General features: G+C 40.5%; 1 protein-coding gene across 3 annotated transcripts in view; it reads left to right on the top strand.

Annotated features, from left to right (window-relative positions):
• Window positions 1–11,523, top strand: part of LOC122549101 (lipoxygenase homology domain-containing protein 1-like) — a 326,386-nt gene extending 314,863 nt beyond the window's left edge. For 2 of the 3 annotated variants that reach the window (XM_087986387.1, XM_087986386.1), the window contains one exon: window positions 10,927–11,523. In XM_087986387.1, the coding sequence (XP_087842513.1) occupies window positions 10,927–11,222 (296 nt within the window). In that variant the 3' untranslated portion in view covers window positions 11,223–11,523. The remainder of the gene's footprint in view (window positions 1–10,926) is intronic. The other variant, XM_087986388.1, reaches the window with a different exon arrangement.
• The last annotated feature ends 2,922 nt before the right edge of the window (window positions 11,524–14,445 follow it).

Below are 14,445 nucleotides of genomic sequence, written 5' to 3'. Positions count from 1 at the left end.
TGCTAAAGTTTCCTACCACAGTTCAGAGGTGTGCAGTTTAAATGGATTAGCTATGCTATATTCCCTTGTAATGTCTAGGGATATGCAGCCTATTGCAATTTTACAGAAATAGGGTGGGATGCTTTTGGGAGGGTTGATTGACCTTGATCTGTACTGAAGGGAAGGTCAGAGTAGGAAAAGATGGTTGAAGGACATTGGTAATTTCAAAGTCTTTTCTCCCCCATTCTGATTTCAACAGGTGTTGTAGTAGAAAGAAGCTTCGTCAGCTGAGAGGATAATTGTCCACAATGATTCTGGACCTGAAATATCTACTGTCCTCTATGCATTTAACCCCATGATCCTCAAATCTGACATCATAAAGTTTGGTGCAGTTCTGGCAGGAGTAGAAATTCATGCAGAATGAAATAAGAATGAAAAGAGGTTGATAGTGAATAAAAGTTGATATTGAAAATAAAGCAATAATGTTTTAGTAATTGTACAACCTGAAGAAAGAGATTTGTGTAAGAAGAATAGTGAAGAGAGGAGAATAAAGTTATTTTCACAAGGGCGATTAGCCACAAGCAGTAGCTTTAGACAGTGAAGAATTCCGTGAAAGATTCAGAGATGGAATTATTCATGGTCAATGCTTTGAGACCTAAACAAATTTAAAAACAAATTCTGATGAGGATCATTAAACTGCACGGTTAGCTTTGTTTCTCTCTTCATAAATACTGACTCACTTTCTTAGTATTTCCAATATTGTCTTTTTTTTGTAGATATCCAGTATCACAGTATTAAGCCTTTGCTAGCTTATTAAACTCTGATGAAACATTTAACTAAATCTGCAATCTAGTCCAATGGCCATGACATAAATTGTAGAATTGAATTTTGTTTTCCTGTGTGCATGTTATGTACACAGTTGCTGATCTCTTTACCCTATAGCATTTTTTTTCCTGAGTTGAAGAATTTAGAAGTGAATTACGTAGTAATATTTTACCTAAAGAGGCCTTGTTGATCACTGATAGCATGGTGTTGTGGATTCTGTGATATTTTAGGCCATATAGCAGATATGCGATATATCTTTAAAGGATGTACTCATGATGTCGTCACTATCATGGCATGTGATATAATAGTATAGAGGCCTCAGACTCCATCTTACTGAACTCTTATAGTGTGACATACTGAGGGAAGTGTGCTACAATAGAAAATGCGAAGTACAGTAGAAATTGTGAGAAAATCTCAGTAGGTTTGGCAGCATCCATGGCGAGAAACCTGAGTTAGTGTTTTGGGTCCAGTGACCCTTCTTCAGTTCTGAAGAACTGTTAGACCTGCTGAGATTTTCCAGCAATTTCTGTTTTATTTCTAATTTCCAGCATCTGCAGTTTTTTTTGTGTGCTACAATAAATCTGAGTTGTTTAACTGAGTGCAGACACACAAGTGCCTGTTATCACCTTGTATGTAAAATAAAATACAGAATGCATGTGTGTGGGTATATTAGGTGCTGGAAGAAAAATTCATTGAATTCTTCAGTACAATGTGGCCGACATTTCATATTTACATTATATGAGTTCACATAAATATCACAGCATGATAATTGCAGATCATCACAAATGAGGAAATATGAGCAGCTAGGGGATAAATTAAAAAGCAGAACCAAAAACATAATCATCTCTGGATTGTAGTGGGAGAAACATGTTTGAATTAGTGGGGAAAAAGATAGCTGTTCCAATGGGATTGGCTCTACACAGAATCATGCTAGGATCAAAGTGTTGCCTAACTGGGGCTTTCAGAATTGCCTAACTGGGGTTATTAGTAGAGCTTTAAACTAAATTGTGTGTGATTTGGGGGAGGGGATGTCTTTAGAGAGGGGTCTTCAGTTACATGGAAAATTAGAAAATCGAAGGTAAAGGAGAAGTTGGGATTGCAGTGATGGGGCTAATTGCTACCAGAAAATAAAAAGGAAGGGCTGAATACGTGAATGTCTTTTTACACCAGGGAATCATAAAGGTGTAGAGAAATTTGATAATAGAACAAAATATATATTTTGTATCTTAATGCCCAAAGTTTTGAGAATAAGTTAAACAAACTGATGGTGTAAATCAAAGTAAATAGATGTGATCGCACGGCCATTACGGAGACGTGATTATTGGGAACTTCACATTCAGGAAAGCTTGAACTCTTGAGAGACAGGAGGGAAGGAAAAGGTGGTCAGTAATGTTGGTAAAAAGAGATGAAATGAAGACAATTGCATTTTGTATGATATGGAGGTTTAAAAAAAAAGGGACGAAAACATTGGTAGGAGTAATTCGTAGACCCCCAAACAGTCACTACACTTCAGGAAAGTGTACAAATTGACAAGTAATAGGAGCATGTGAAATAGAGCAATAATTATGGGTGAATTTAATCTTCATGTTGATTGGGTTAACCAACCTGGATAGGTACAGCAACAAATTTATTAAATGCATTAGTGATAGTTTCATAGATAGTTTCACTATATCATGGAGCCAACCATGGAGCAGGTTATCTTGGATCTGTTAATGGATAATAAGTCTGGTTTAATAAATGACCTAAGGGTAAAAATTTCCCTAAGAAATAGTGATCATAACATGATAGAATTTAATATTCAGCTTGAGGGCGAGAAACTTGGGCCAGAACCAACTGTATTTAACATGAAAGGAATTAAAATGAAGTGAGGATAAAGTTAGTGAAAGTGAAGAGGGCTAGTAAATTAGCCAAAAACACAGTAAGCAAGCATTAATCGATTTTTGACAAGGTAATTCATGACTCTCTGCAAAAGTACATCCAGTAAGAAGGAAAGATTCAAAGAGAGGGATAAACCAAGTATGGCAAACCAAGAATGTTAAAAGAAAGTATGACGTTGAAAAATAAAGCATATAAGCAGACAAAAGTCAGTGATAGTCCCAAAGATTGGGATAAATTCAGAATCCAGCAAAGAAGGTCTAACAAAATAAAAAAGAGAAAACAAACTGCAAGAGAAAATGGGTGAGGAACATAGAAAGTGATGATAAGTGCTTCATCAAATATGAAGAGATATCAAAAGGAAATGAGAGATTAAAGTCAATGTTGGCCCCTTAGCAAATGAATCCAGGGAGATAGTTATGGGAAACAAGGAAATGGCAGAGGGGTTAAACAGATATTTTGCACTGGTATCTATTGTGGAAGAAACTTTGAACATCCCATTAGTGCTAAAGAATAAGGCATTGCAATTATTATCATCACCATCACTAAAGAAGTTGTATCAGACAAACTAATGGGGCTGAATGCAAATAGGTTCCCTGGCCCTGATGGTTTGCATCTTAGAATGTTAAAAGAAAAGTAACATACATAGTGGATGCATTGGTTGTAATTTTTCAAAAATCATTGGATTATAGGAGGATTGGAAAACTGTCAATATGACAACCTCTATTCAAAAAAGGAGTGAGTCAAAAAGGGGGTAACTATAGGCTGATTAGCCTAATATCATTCATTGAAATGTCAACCATTGGAATAAATCATTCCGGAAATAGAGGAACATTTGGAAAATCATTCAAATTAAGTTTAGTCAGCACGACTTTCCGAAAGGGTGATTGTGTCAAAGAAATTTTTAGTTTTTCAAGGAAAGCTCAACCAGACTAGTTGCTGTTTCACCTTCCAGAAGGCAGTCAACAAGACAAAATGTTAAGTCAGCGATAAGAGCCCATGGTGTTGGAGGTGGTATATTGGCATAGGTAGAAATGAGCTAATCAACAGGAAACAGCAAATGGGGAGAAGCGGCTACCTGTGACTGGTAGGGTTCCAAAGAAGTCAGTACTGGTACCTCTGTTTACAGCATATATTTATTATGTTGAGGAAGACCATAATAAATTGCCTATTGGGTCTGCTCCACCATTCGATTATGGCTGATATGTTACTCAACCCCATTCTCCTGCCTTCTCCCCATAACCTTTGATACCCTTGTTAAACAGCAACCTATCTATCTCCATCTTAAATACACTCAACGACTTGGCCTCCACAGCTGTTTGTAGCAATGAGTTCCACAAATGAACCATGTTTTGGGGGACAGCACAATGACTACCACTGCTGCCTCACAGTGCCAGGGACCAGGGTTTCCTGCCTCAGGTGACTGTCTGTGTTGAGTTTGCACATTCTCCCTGTGTCTGCGAAGGTTTCCTCCCACAATCCAAAGATGTGCAAGTTAGGTTAATTGATCATAATAAATTGCACACAGTGCTCAGGGATGTGTAGGTTGGTGCATTAGTGAGGGGTAAATGTAGAGTAATTGGATAAGGAAATGAGTTTGGGTGGGATATTCTTTGGAGGGTTGGCGTCGACTTGTTGAGCTGAAGAGCCTGTTTCCATGCTGTAGGAATTCTATTCTTAAAAAAAAAGAATCTTGCTTTGGCTGAAGAAATTTTTCAGGAGAAAGTGAGGTCTGCAGATGCTGGAGATCAGAGCTGAAAATGTGTTGCTGGAAAAGCGCAGCAGGTCAGGCAGCATCCAGGGAACAGGAGAATCGACGTTTCGGGCATAAGTCCTTCTTCAGGAATGAGGACTTTCCTCATTCCTGAAGAAGGGCTTATGCCCGAAACGTCGATTCTCCTGTTCCCTGGATGCTGCCTGACCTGCTGCGCTTTTCCAGCAACACATTTTCAGCTCTGAAGAAATTTTTCCTCATCTCAGTTCTAAAGGGTCATCCTATCACTCTGCGACTATCTCTTCTGGTCCGAATAGTTCAAATTGTGGAAAAATCATCTCAACCTCCACTCTAACCAGACCTCTCAGTATTCTGTAATTTTCAATGAGATCTGCCCTCATCTTTCTAAACTCCATCAATTACAAACACAAGGTCCTTGACCATTCCTCATCTGACAAGTCCTTCATCCCTGGGATTATTCTTGAAAACCTCATCTGGAATCCCAAGACTGGCACATCCTTCCTTTGATATGGGGCCTAAGACCTCAGTTTCAGCAATATATTTCTTATCTTTTATTCTAGTTCTTTTGAAATGAATGCTAACATTGTATTTGCCTTGCCTACTGCCAACTGAACCTGCATGTTAAGGTAGTTGCCCATGAGAAGGTGGTGGGGAGTTGTCTTCCTAAGGTGAAGTCCACATTATGTATGTTGACCCATAATGCCTTTATGAAGTGCATTCCCTGATTTTGACCCAGTGACAGTGAAGAAATTGCAATGTAGTTCCAAGTAAGGATGATGAGTGGCTTGGAGGGGAATCTACAGGTGGTGGTATTTCCATATATCTGCTGCCCTTGAGCTTCTAGATAGAAATAGTTGTGGGTTTGGAAGGTGCTGCCTAAGGATTTTCTGATTTTCTTTTGTGATTTTCTGCAGTGCATCTTGTAGATAGTACAGACTACTGCCACTGAATGTGGGTGATGGAGGAAATGGATGCGAGTGGGGGTGGTGTCAATCAAGTGGGCTACTTCGTCCTGGGTGGTAACAAACTTCTTGAGTGTTGTTGAAGCTGCACCTATCCAGACAAGTTGGGTGTGTTCCATCACACTTCTGATTTAGTGTTCTGTAGAGGATCCCTTTTGGGGACTCAGGAGGCAAGTTACTTGTTGCAGTGTTCCTAGCCTCTGCCCTATTCTTGTAGCCGGTGTTTATGTGATGAGTCTAGTTGAGTATGTGAGGGATTCAATGATGTTAAAACCATTTAATGTCAATGGATAGCAATTAGAATGTCTCTTATTGGAGATGGTCATTGACTAGCTTATGTGTGGTGCAAATGTTACTTGCCACTTGTCAGCCCAAGCCTGGATATTATTGAATTTGAATATGGGCTGCTTCAGTATTGCAGTGAATGGTGCTGAATGTTGTGCAATTATTTGGCAAACATCTGAATTCTGACTCTACTTCTGAGCTTATGATGGAGGGAAGGTCATCGATGAAGCATTTTAAGATAATTGGGCCTAGGTCACTACTCTGAGGAGCTTTTGCAGAGATATTCTGGAGCTGAGATGACTGACCTCCAACAACCACAACAATCTTTCTATGTGCACATGTTTGTCCCCGATACTCATTGATTCCAGTTTTGCTAGGGGTCTTCAATGCACTCTCAGTCAAATACAGCCTTGATGTCAAGGTCTATCGCACTCACCTAACATTTAGAATTCTGCTATTTTGCTCATGATTGAATCAAAGCTGTAATGGGCTGGGTGGTCCTGACAGAATCCAAACAGGGAATTACCAAGCAGGTTATAGCTGAGCAGATGCTGCTTGATAGCATTTTTGATGACGTCTTCCGTCACTTTAGTGATGATCAAGGGTAAACTGATTACACTTGAAAGAAGCACTGAGGATGGAAAAGGCGCAAAATGTATTTTAGGTGGGGGATTTCAATGTCCGCCACCAAGAGTAGCTCTACAACAACAGTGACGGAATCCACAAGAGGGAAAAACATACTTTATCTCATCCACACCAATCTGCCAGCCGCAGACATATCTGTCTATGACAGTATCAGAAAGAGTGGTGACTGTACAGTCTCGTGGAGATGAAGTCCCACCTTCACATTGAGAATAAGCACCATCATGTTGTGTTGCACTATCACCGTGCTAAATTGGATAGTAATTGGCTGGGTTGGATTTGCCTTCTTTTTGTGAAAAGCATATACCTGGGCAATTTCCCACATTGTCAGGTAGATGTCAATGTCGTTACTACAATGGAACAGCTTGTATAGAGTGAATGGAATTGGCTGAAACCTGGTATCTGTAATGCTGGGGACCACAGGAGGAGGCCAATTTGGATAATCCACTTGGTACTTCTGGTTGACGATTGCTGAAAATGCTTAGCCTTATCTTTTGGACCAAAGCATTGAGCTATTCCATCGAGGATGGAGATTTTTGTGGATCTGCATCCTCCTGTGAGTTGTTGTATAATTCTTCACCACCATTCATAACTGGATGTGGCAGGACTGCAGAACTTAGGTCGGTTATGGGATTGTTTAGCTCTGTCTATCACTCGCTGCATGCGCTGTTTGGCATGCACATAGCCCTGTTTGGTGTCTTCACCAGGTTTTTGGGTATGCCTGGTGCTGCTCCTGATATGCCCTTCACACTCTCCATTGAGTTAGGGTTGATCCCTTGGCTTGATAGTAATAGTTGAGGTTGCACTGGAGTATAATCTTGCTGCTGTTGATAGCCCACAGTGCCTCATGGATGTCCAGTCTTGAAGTAGTAGATCCGTTTGAAGTTTATCCCATTTAGCACGGTGATAGTGCAACACAACATGATGGAGCTTATTCTCAATGTGAAGGTGGGACTTCATCTCCACGAGATTGTACAGTCACCACTCTTTCTGATACTGTCAAAGACAGATATGTCTGCGGTTGGCAGATTGGTGTGGATGAGATAAAGTATGTTTTTCCCTCTTGTGGATTCCGTCACTGTTGTTGCAGAACTACTCTTGGTGGCGGACATTGAAATCCCCCACCTAAAATACATTTTGCACCTTTTCCATCCTCAGTGCTTCTTTCAAGTGTTGCTCAACATGAAGGAGTAGTAAGTGGTAATCAGAAGGCAAGGAAACGTCCTATATTTAACTTGAAGCCATTAGACTTCATGGGATCCAGAATCATTGTTAAGAACACTGAGAGCAACTCCCTCCCAAATATAAACCGCCTTCCTGCCACCTCTACTGAGCCTGTCCTGGGACAGGACATATCCAAGGGAGGGTGATGGTGGCATCTGCGACATTGTCTGTCAGGTATGATTCTATAAATATGACTGCCAGGCTATTGCTTGACTGGTCAGTGAGACAACTCTCACAATTTTGGTATCAGTCTCCAGATGTTAGTATGTAAGACAGGGTTGACAGGGCTGTTTCTGTTTTTGTCTATTCTGATGCCTGGGTTGATGTCAGGTAGTTCAACTATAATAGCACTACACCATTGCCTACCCTGTTTCTCTCACTTCTGCTCCTTGTGGTATTCTCTCACTGAGGAGAAAGTGAAGACTGCAGATGCTGGAGATCAGAGTCGAGAGTGTGGTGCTGGAAAAGCACAGCAGGTCAGGCAGCATCCAAGGAGCAGGAGAATCGATATTTTGGGCATAAGCCCTTCATCAGGAATGAGGCTTGACCTCAGCATGACCTCAGGATGACACAAATTGCTTAATGACCAATGGAATCCTGTTGAAATTTAGGGAGAAACAACAACCAGCTTGGACAAAGCAAGTATCCTACAATGGCAATGCGATGCTAATGTCAAATCATAAAACATTTACTTGCAGAAGCAGGTTATTTGGCCCATCATGTCTGTGCCAGCTTTTTGCAGCACAGCTCATCTAGACTCAATCCCTCACCTTTTCTTCATAAACCTGCAATTTTCCTCCTGATGATCACAGGGATTAAGAAATATTTTGAAATTTAATAATTTCTACTGTCCATTGGCTTGAAAAAAAAGGAACTTTTCACAATCAAGCGAATATAAGCCATTTATGTAGTTACCTCAAAAAGGTGATCTCCAGGACCTGATCAGATGTACCTGAGAACTCTGTGGGAAGCCAGAGAAGTGGTTGCTGGGCCTCTTGCTGAGATATTTGTATCATCGATAGTCACAGGTGAGGTGCCGGAAGACTGGAGGTTGGCAAGCATGGTGCCACTGTTTAAGAAGGGCGGTAAAGACAAACCAGGGAACTACGGACCGGTGAGCCTGACCTCGGTGGTAGGCAAGTTGTTGGAGGGAATCCTGAGGGACAGAATGTACATGTATTTGGAAAGGCAAGGACTGATTCGGGATAAGCAACATGGGTCTGTGCGTGGGAAATCATGTCTCACAAACTTGATTCAGTTTTTTGAAGAAGTAACAAAGAAGATTGATGAGGGCAGAGCAGTAGATGTGATTTATATGGACTTCAGTAAGGTGTTCGACAAGGTTCCCCATGGGACACTGATTAGCCCAAGGTTAGATCTCATAGAATACAGGGAGAACTAACCATTTGGATACAGAACTGGCTCAAAGGTAGAAGACAGAGGGTGGTGGTGAAGAGTTGTTTTTTAGACTGGAGGCCTGTGACCAGTGGAGTGCCACAAGGATCTATGCTGGGTCCTCTACTTTTGTCATTTACATAAATGGTTTGGATGCGAGCATAAGAGGTACAGTTAGTAAGTTTGCAGATGACACCAAAATTGGAGGTGTAGTGGACAGCGAAAAGGTTTACATCAGATGACAACAGGATCTGGAACAGATGGGCCAGTGGGCTGAGAAGTGGCAGATTGAGTTTAATTCAGATAAATTCGAGGTGCTGCATTTTGGGAAAGCAAATCTTAGCAGGACTTATACACTTAATGGTAAGGTCCTAGGGAGGGTTGCTGAACAAAGACACCTTGGAGTGCAGGTTCATAGCTCCTTGAAAGTGGAGTCGCAGGTAGATAGGATAGTGAAGAAGGCGTTTGGTATGCTTTCTTTTATTGGTCAGAGTATTGAGTACAGGAGTTGGGAGGTCATGTTGTGGCTGTACAGGACATTGGTTTGGCCACTGTTGGAATATTGTGTGCAATTCTGGTCTCCTTCCTATCGGAAAGATGTTGTGAAACATGAAAGGGTTCAGAAAAGATTTACAAGGGTGTTGCCAGGGTTGGAGGATTTGAGATACAGGGAGACGCTGAACAGGCTGGGCCTGTTTTCCCTGGAGTGTTGGAGTCTGAGGGGTGACCTTATAGAGGTTCACAAAATTATGAGGGGCATGGATCGGATAAATAGGCAAAGTGTTTTCCCTGGGATCAGGGAGTCCAGAACTAGAGGGCATAGGTTTAGGGTGAGAGGGGAAAGATATAAAAGAGACCTAAGGGGCAACCTTTTCACGTAGAGTGTGATGCGTGTATGGAATGAGCTGCCAGAGGAAGTGGTAGAGGCTGGTACAATGGCAACATTTAAGAGGCATTTGGATGGGTATATGAATAGGAAGAGTTTGGAGGGATATGGACTGGGTGCTGGCAGGTGGGACTAGATTGGGTTGGGATATCTGGTCGGCATGGACGGGTTGGACCAAAGGGTCTGTTTCCATACTGTACATCTCTATGACTCTATGACTCAATATTGCTTCCGTCATTAAAATTTTAGCTGAGGCATTTCTAGGGAAATTAAGGATCAGTGATCAATATCTGGATGGGGTCTTCATATCTGTTTCTAAGTCTGCACAAAAAGAGAGGGCTACCTAATTTCTTCTTGGCCTCGAATTTGCACGGTGCTCTGTCTTCATGTCTATAACACAACACCAGGTAGTATTTAATTACCACCAAAAACATATTAAAGGATAAATTAACTTGCAACCACAGATTCTAAAGTTGACAACATTTTGTACTGCCTACTGGATTGCATGATTACTGGCGACTTTGTGCGAGGCCAACACCACTTAACATCAGTCTGCAATATAGAAAGGTAACATGCACTCTGTCTGCAGAACAAGCTGTAATTACTTGTGAAAGAAACTCTAAGCAAGAAGAAGAATAAATTATGGCATAACATGGGAGAAAGTGCACTTTATTTTTCCCAGATGCTCTGGAGGAGGAGATAATGAAAAGTTCCAAATTGAACTTGAAGGCCATCCTGACGAATTGCTAAGGTAATGGGATAAGGTTGCCATGGCAGTGTCAAGGATGTGGAAACACAGTACCACAATGTTCCAGAACCTCAGTTGAATGGCTATGGACAGTAATGTGTCTTTGACTGCAATATCCAATCGGCTACACCACTTGCTTCACATGTTGTTCAGTAAACTACACAGTCATCACTTACTCACACATCTGTGTCTATCTTCACACACACATGTTGCTGCTGAAAGTTTAACACTTGCTACCATTGTCAGCTTTACAATCATGAGTCCAAGTTGGCGGTAGAGTAAGACACTCCAGCTGGAGCTCCTCTGCTCTGCCTGTTCTTTTACATTATTCTTTTTCTTTCTCACCTTTATTTCTACTTTCTGCATTAAGGGAATGGAGAAGCTGGTGAGCCCCAGAGGCGAATCCCTGAGCAGAGGTCGGCACGGGGAAGCAGTCCCGAATCACGGCTGGCATGGGGAAGCAGTCCTGAAGCAGCAGCCAGAATGAGGAGCAAGTCCCATGTGGAAGCTGGTGAGGGGAAGCGAGTCCTGGAGGAAACATATCTTGGAGTAGCTGAGAGCTGGTACCGAGTGGACCAGAAACATGGGAACAATTGTTGGACTGGGGTTTGGCATGGGTGGTCAGACCATGTGTGTAGCTCAGCGCAGCATAATATATATTTGTAACTTGTTTATCTGATTGCAATCTCAATACTTTAACTATGTCTTATTTCTAACTTATTCCTTAAACACTGTAAAGTAATACAACAACTTTTCTTTTGTATCTAAATTTTGTACCTAGGTACTTGCACCTAAACGCACCATAAGAGACACATTGTAAAACTTTTCACTGTACTCTTCTACTTGAGTACACATAACAATAATGGATACTTTAATTCTATGTTAATTCTAATTCTAACTAACTATATCATTCAAACAAATTTTGCCACACTCATTCTCACGTTTTCCTCTTGTGGAAGACCAGGTGGCACGTAACTAGAGGCAGAAAAAGCAAATAGTTGAAGTACAGTTGAAGGTCCTTATCAACAGGTAGTGGTCACCATGTTTGGAGTGACCATCATTGAGACTGTAGCCAATGGCAGGGCTTAAAGGATTGAAGGTGACTGAATCCTCAAGCCTACTTTTACTCCTCACATCTCACTTCATTCTTTTTGTGCAATCTTTTCTGGTTTACCAGCTAAAGATGTCTTAAACATGTATCTCTTAAATTATAGATCCCATCCTTTTGCTTGCACCTGTCTTTTCATTTCCTAAAGAATTATAACCTGACCAGGCTATGATGAAAGAGCAGGAGGTGAGCAAGTGGGAAGATAATGATGAAGAAATGCCATCATTCATTCAATACCAGCACTCTCAGCCCTCACCGTGCAATAAGGAGTATCTTAGAGGCAGAGATTACACATGGTAAAATACTGAAACTTGAAGCTTTTTATTTTTGTTTTCTTTTTGATTACTTTTACAAGTTAACACTTTGAGACTTTTCTTGATTTGTTTTACTTTTAAGTTATGACTGTTACATCTTCCACTCTCCGCTGCCCACCAGTTCTCCTACAACAGGGACATAATGGTTATATTAATGTACTAATGATTGAGAACTGTATACTGATGATTTACAGTTGCGAATTCTAAATTCAACAAAGCTGCTTGGGAATTTGGATTCAATCAATTAAAGGAATATTAACTTAATGCTGGTATTGGTAATAGTGACCTTGGAACTGCTGAGTTGTTAGTAAAATCCAGCCAGTCCTTTAGGGAAAGCAACCTATGTTCTCACGAATTCTGGCCTATATATAACCCTAGCCCACAACAGCATGGCTGACTATTCATTGCCAATAAACTAACAAATCAGCTGCCAAGAGGTGCCACACTCCTATATTCTCGAGAGGAATTAGAGATCTGCAAATCGCAGGAAAGAAATACTCTACTTATTTCTATAAGCTGTTTGATACATTTGCCACATTCTCAATTATTTTCTATCCACTCTGTGGATTACTTTTATTCTTCAGTTTTCACACTTATAGCTAAGTCCCAATTCTGGAATTTATTGATATTACCTGCAGAAGCCTTAATGTAAACTAGCAGGAATTTGTCCAGTGTAATGAACAATAAATACTATTAGGCAACTAAGTTCTCCATAGTCTTTGAGCATCACACTGGACCTAATTTTGAGTTCAAACCATTTACTAGATTTGTTTAACAACAGAAAGGCATATAATATTATACTGATATAGTACAGTTAAATACCTGTAGTGGAAAGTCTTTCATTAAATTGTTTGACTGAAGAAATGTTAAATGAGTCACAATATAATGCTAAACTATTCTTTTTTTAATGAGCTTTTCTGACCACAGAAACTAGTTTCCCAATTCATTTGACTCCTTCCTACAAATACAATTTGGTGAGCAGATTAGCTACATTAGTAACATTTCAAAGGCTGTTATTATTTGATATTACTTATTATTGGATAGTTTCGAAGAAGGGTCATAAAATGTTAACTCTGCTTTCTCTCCAGATGCTTGATTTAGAGACAAAGAAACTGCAGATGCTGGAATCCAAAGTAGACATGCAGGAGGCTGGAAGAACGCAACAAACCAGGCAGCATCAGGAGGTGGAGAAGTTGATGTTTTGGGTGTAACCCTTCTTCAGGACCCTCCTGAAGAAGGGTTACACCCAAAACGTCGACCTCTCCACCTCCTGATGCTGCCTGGTTTGTTGCGTTCTTCTAGCCTCCTGCCTGTCTACTTCTCTTCAGATGTTGTCAGACTCACTGGGTTTCTGCAGACATTTCTGCTTTTGTTTGCAATTATTTGGTTGGATTTATATTATTTATACTAATCCTCAGTCTGGTTTCATTTCACCTAGATGAGTTGTGCAGCAAGAGAGATGTCCCTGTGGAAGCTTTAGTTCATTCCGTCCATCTTAACTCTCAGGTCTCATTTAAATTCTCCATTTTCATTAACTTGTAGTTGAAATTACTTCCTTCCAGTCTGGTGTTGTGGGTCTTGAAGTTCTTGAAATACTACAGATATTTAACTGTATTATGTCAATATAATATTATATGCCTTTTTGTTGTTAAACAAATCTAGTAAATGGTTTGAACTCAAAATTAGGTCCAGTGTGATGCTCAAAGACTATGGAGAACCTAGCTGCCTAGCAGTATTTATTGTTCATTACACTGGACAAATTCCTGCTAATTTACATTAAAGCTTCTGCAGGTAACATCAATAATAAACCTGCAAACTCTGCTGCAGGTGGTATTTGCTGAAGTGTGTAGGTAATATGCTTGGGTTCTTTCACTCTTCTTTCACTGTTTGTGCTTGGCCTTCGGAAATGCTGGAAACAGTTCCTTTGCAGACATTTCTTCAATTTAGGTGCTCTTGGGCAATAGATCCCTATGAATCAATCGGAATATTGCATATTCTTCATAGAGGCATTGAAGACATCATTGAAGCGTTTTCTCTGCACTTCAGTTTAACTTTGCCATAATGAAGCTCAGAGTAGAGAGCTTGTTTAGGTGGTTTTGTGTAATGGACTAAATGATGTGGCAGCCCTATACAACTGATTGATGATAACTAGTGCTTCAATACTGGAATGTTGGTCTGAAAGAAACAACACTAATAATGGAGTACCTCGTTGAAGAATGGCAACACTGTCACTCACCTGACACTACTAATAATGAATTACTGGACAAGTGATGCAGTTGCCTCAATCCATGCATATTCTTGATGCTAGTTGTTATATCCCCATTTACACAGTCCTAATTCACCCTTTTTAAAAATCTTTCTAACAGTATCTGCAGTAATTGCTGCAGACAGAAATTCATCAATTATCCCCATATTCTCAACAATGCCAGCAACTTCTGCCACTATGTTTGTCCCTTTGCCAAATATG

This window comes from Chiloscyllium plagiosum, unplaced genomic scaffold (assembly GCF_037043375.1).
Source record: "Chiloscyllium plagiosum isolate Xiang-an unplaced genomic scaffold, Cpla_swu_hap1 HiC_scaffold_4, whole genome shotgun sequence".
NCBI lineage: Eukaryota > Metazoa > Chordata > Chondrichthyes > Orectolobiformes > Hemiscylliidae > Chiloscyllium > Chiloscyllium plagiosum.
The sequence above is the reverse complement of the archived record's forward strand: the minus strand, read 5'-3'. Positions and strand labels throughout refer to the sequence as shown.